This window comes from Mesoplodon mirus (assembly GCF_964341445.2).
Source record: "Mesoplodon mirus genome assembly, chromosome: 2".
In the NCBI taxonomy this organism is placed as follows: domain Eukaryota; kingdom Metazoa; phylum Chordata; class Mammalia; order Artiodactyla; family Ziphiidae; genus Mesoplodon; species Mesoplodon mirus.
Genome location: NC_138977.1, coordinates 199801167 through 199806187, shown reverse-complemented (window position 1 = coordinate 199806187; position 5021 = coordinate 199801167). Strand labels below are relative to the sequence as shown.

The following is a 5021-nucleotide window of genomic DNA, read 5'->3' as shown; positions in this document are numbered from 1 at the left end:
TGTCCTGAAGAAGAACTACAGCCCTGCCTGACAAGCTCTGTGGTGGGAAAAAAATCGTATCATCTCCCTGCACCAGTGACCAAAATGAATCCAGATGGATTTGAAAAAAATCAAGGCACTAGAAAAATCTCAGGAAAATAGAACGTAATATTTAATAACTTTCTGGAGGCAAGAAGACTAAATTTGGCATTGTGTTAGAAGTTTCAAAGGAAGGTACTTTATGTAGATTTGACTATATTAAAGTTTAAGTTTTAGTGAAAAAAAAAAAAAACTCCACAGGGCCAACAAAAACCGAAGAAATATTCACAGCAAAATATGAAAGAAAAGAGTTAACTTCTGGCACGTAGAGGCGTCATGCAAATACAAAAGAAAAAATCAATAGGAAAAACTTATTAGAGAACTATTCACAAAAAAAGGAAGTACAGTTGGTTAACAAACATTTAGAAAACTACTCTACTTAACTAAAGGCAAAGAAATAAATACTGAAATGAGATCCATTTCACCTACAAAATCAGAAAAATAACTATAATACTCAAGTATTAATACTAGTGAAGGCGCAACGAATATTGTATGCTTACACATGAATGATGAGAGAGTAAATTTACCCAACTGTTAGAAAGCAATTTGGTACATTTATCAGAAACCTTAAAATATCCATATCCTTTGACTTGAATTTCCATTCCTGGGAAATATGTTCTTAGGAAAGAATCAACACGGAAAAAATTTTACACACAAAAATGTTGGTCACGCACTTATTTACAACGGTGAAATTAGGTAAACCGCAAACGTTAAAGGAATTATTTAGTAAGTTATGGTACAGCCAGTTAATGGAAACTCGCGTAATCATTACATGTTCTCAAAGCGCATGCAATAACACGAACACCGTTTACGGGATAATGCTAGTGGAAAAGTGTATAACGTATACGAGTGGCTGTTTGTATAACACTTTTATAGAAAAAGGCTGGAAAAGAAAAACTTTTAATATGTGAACCATGTTTGAATCCTATGATTAGAGAGTTTTTTTTCATCGCCCTATATTTCTATTTAAATCTTTCTTTTTGGCCGCGCGTTTTTTTTTTTGTTTTTGTTTTTTTTAATGAACAAAGTCAGCTCTTCTTTAGCCAGGCGGTGGCGCGTCTTTCTCTCGCGCTGGGCCGTAGCGCTTGAGGACTAGGCGGAGGGAGCAGGCTCCGAGACTCCACCTCAGGGCGATTCCGCCCTCCATTACGAAGTCCCCCTCCCCGCCCCCAATTTCCCCAGCCCCACCCCTCCCAAGCCAGCTGGTCGCAGGGCCCACCCCTCCCCCACCACTCCCGGACCCCGGTGACTGCGGGTGCGCGGGAGGGGGAGCAGGGCCGCCCAAGTCTTGCTGACACGTGGGGAGGGAGAAAGCGTCGGAGGACGAGTGGTTGGGTGTGTGGGTGGGTGTGTCCGTGAGTGGGAGAATCCAATCGTAGCCACCTCAGAGTCTCCGTAGTCCTGTGCTGCTAATCCGGCCGGGGAAGTACGAAGCTCTCCCCATGCCCCGGATCCCCTCCTAAGCAAACACCCAACGCAGACACAAGAATGCTCCGGCCGCGGCCCGGCGCTGCCCGTGACGGCCCGCGCTGCGCCACCTCCTCGCTTGTCCCCCCCGCCCCGGAGCGGTGGTAGGGCCCGGCGGCAACGTCACCCATTGTTTACAAATCAACCCGAGCCGGTAGGATTTCGGCTCCCGCGGCTGCTGGCGCGCGGCGAGAGTGCCTGGCGGGCTCCGGCTTCCGCGTCCGCCCCGGCTCCGGCTTCGGCCTCAGCACCGCGCCCGGCTCCGCCGCGGCCCACCGAGCCCCGGGGGCAGCCGAGCCGCCGGCGACTCCCGCAGAGCTCCGGGTGCCCGCGCGAGGGGCCATGCCGTGCCGGAGGGAGGAGGAAGAGGAAGCCGGCGAGGAAGAGGAGGAGGAGGAGGAGGACAGCTTCCTCCTGCTGGAACAGTCGGTGACTCTGGGCGGCTCGGGCGAGGTGGACCGACTGGTGGCCCAGATCGGCGAGACGCTGCAGCTGGACGCGGCGCAGGACCGCCCTGCCTCCCCGTGCGCGCCCCCGGGGCCGCCACTGCAGCCCCCGCGACCCCCGGCCGTGGTGCGGGCGGACAAGGCCCGAGCCCCGGCTCTGCCGTTGCTTCTGCCGCCCGCCTCGGCCGAGACTGGGGGTCCGGCGCCCCCGGGGGCCCTGCGCTGCGCCCTCGGGGACCGCGGCCGGGTGCGGGGCCGGGCTGCGCCCTACTTTGTGGCCGAGCTCGCTGCAAGCCCCAGCGCGCTGCCCGGGCCGTGCCGGCGAGGATGGCTGCGGGGCGCTGTCGCCTCCCGCCGCCTGCAACAGCGACGATGGCCCCCAGCCGGGGCGCGCGCCAACGACGACGACCCGCACAGGCTTCTGCAGCAGCTGGTGCTCTCGGGGAACCTCATCAAGGAGGCCGTGCGGAGGCTCCAGCGAGCCGTCGCCGCGGTGGCAGCCACGGGCCCCGCGGCACCCCCCGGACCCGGGGGCAGCCGCAGCCGACCGGACCCTGTCGCCCTTCAGCCCTCCGGCGCCTTGCACTGACCCAGGGCCCCTGGAGGAGGAAGAAGCCGTTGCGGGGACCCAACGGCGTCCTGTCCCTTCCCCAACCTTGAGCTGAAGCCGCCGTTGCCGTCCTGGGAGCGACCGCCTAGGCTGCAAGGAGGCGCGTGGGGAGACCTCAAGCCGAGAAGTTACCCGCCCCGGCGAGGCTGTCGGCGAAAACTTGAGCGTGGAGAAATGCACGGGCCAAGGCGCGTCCGTGTCGCGTGAGAATTTCCCCGGCCACCTCGGGGACAGGAACCTGGGATAAAACTGGGAGAACTATGGCAGCTATTTGCATCAACTTGTACCTGACTTAACCCTTGGGGGTGTCGTGTGCTTGGATTGTTTAAAGATACGGCTCCAAGGGGCGAGAATCGCGAGGGCTTTGTAAGAATACTTGAAAACTGATGACACGAATACATTTTATTTTCCGGTGGAGGAACTTAGTGAAAATGGTGCTACAATTGCTGTGCAAAGAAATTCCGGAGGGAAGAAGAATGTAAAAGCTTGGTGGTGGGTGGGTTGGCATCGCCCGCCCCCTTTCTCGCACCTCATCGGTGACTGGTCGAGGTGGGAGATGTGAGCTCCAGTTGTCGGGGGTAGGGAGGTGGAGAATTTTGAAGGTGGGTCGAGGTGGATGTGGACTTTTAAATGACTTGACCTTGCCACCTGTGTTTCAAGGTCACGGTGTGCTTGGTCGGAAGGTTGTGGGCTTCCTGGGAGAGCTAACTGACCGCTGTGTCTTTTCTTTCTCTTGCTCCAAGAAGAGCCCTGTCTGTGCTTCGCCACCTCCTAGCGTCTCCAGAGGACACACAGGTGGAGAGGGCTGTGCAAGGAGAGTTAGTTTTTCTCTGTGCTCTCCTTCTGTCCAGAACTCCTCCTCCTCCTGTGAGGCCACTCTTGGCCATGCCATGAGCTTTCTCAGAAACAGGCATAAACAATGTCTTATGTCTCTCTCCTGTCCTCCCAGCTGGCCTTTCTTTCTTTTTTTTTTTTTTTTTTTTTCTTTTTGCGGTATGCGGGCCTCTCACTGTTGTGGCCTCTCCCGTTGCGGAGCACAGGCTCCGGACGCGCAGGCCCAGCGGCCATGGCTCACGGGCCCAGCCGCTCCGCGGCATATGGGATCCTCCCAGACCGGGGCACGAACCCGCATCCCCTGCATCGGCAGGCGGACTCTCAACCACTGCGCCACCAGGGAGGCCCCCAGCTGGCCTTTCTTATTCCACCCTTTCTGATGTCTTCACTGCATGGATGAGACCCCGGCTGTTTTTCTGCTCTGTTCTGGCCCTCTGTGGAGCCATAGGCCTGAGCTTTCGTGGGTCTTCACCCCTCAGTTTCCTTCTGCCACCAGCTCTTTGTGAGTGACCGAAACCGTTTTTTAAATGGGACTCTCCAAGAGGAGAAACCGCAGGCTTTACCCGTATGAAACTTGACGGTGCTTTAAGTAAGGTGCCACCCCCAAACTTTAAAGGAGCTAAACTAATTTTTTAAAAAGATTCAATGGCTTGTTCATCCTCCAGATGTAGCTATTGACGTACACTTCGCACCGGAGTGTCTGAAATTGTGGTGGTCCTGATTTATAGGATTTCTTAATTAAAAGTGTCTGCTGAATAAATTTGGTTTTTGTTTTGGAGCATGCTTTGGCTTTTTGGTGGAAGGTGGGGGAAAGAAAAGCACAGAGGGGACACCTTTCATAATAAAGTCGTGATGGAGAGGGGACTTAGGGGTCGAGGTGTGAGATGGAGACCGGTGGAGCTGCAGTCGATGAGTGCTTCTGGGTCGATGTTCCACAAGATCAGAAAATTCAGTCCAGGTTTTTAAAAACATGCTAGGTGGGCTTTCACGCCCTTTGTGGAATAAGAACATAGTCCAGAAACTTTCTAGCCTGGAGGGCAGAGGCCAAGCGATTTGCTGTATCTGGAGGAGGGTGGAGGGAGGTGAATTTTCTGATTTTTTTGTGTTTGAAGAATGGTGAGGGTATAGACAGAGCCTGCCTATTTTCTCCTTTGAGACTGACCCAGTCTTGAGCTGTGGCCTAGGGAAAGGACAATAGGGTTTTATAGCAGTATATTTGGTAGTTGTAAAATGGGGTGTTTTGAGCAGATGGGGGTTCAGTTAATTAAGTGACCCTCCTGGTTCTGCCCTCAGCCTTATCTTCCCCAGGCTTGGGGCCCTTTCCCACAAGGAAGCCTTTCTTGGTACAGCCCAGCTCTGCTAACCAGCCCCAGGGGCACCTGTCCTGCCCAGCACCTTCTCACACGGGCTGCAGGGGAAGGCTAATGCTCAGTGACTCAGTTTGACTCAGCCCCGCTGCTCAGCAGCTGTGTCATAGTAGGCAAGTCACAGCTCTGTGCGTTTTCCTCCTCTCATGTATAAAACAGTAATACTTAATAGGTTGGTTGGGAGGGTAAAACGAGGACCTGAGGTGTCTGGGACACTTA

The 5021-nt window shown here is 54.2% G+C and overlaps 1 protein-coding gene across 1 annotated transcript; it reads left to right on the top strand.

The window, feature by feature from the left end:
- Positions 1-1730: 1730 nt before the first annotated feature.
- Positions 1731-3795, top strand: FRAT2 (FRAT regulator of WNT signaling pathway 2). The gene has a single exon (XM_082608597.1). The coding sequence runs from the start codon at positions 1888-1890 to the stop codon at positions 2578-2580; it is 693 nt and encodes a 230-aa protein (XP_082464723.1). The 5' UTR covers positions 1731-1887; the 3' UTR covers positions 2581-3795.
- Positions 3796-5021: the final 1226 nt, after the last annotated feature.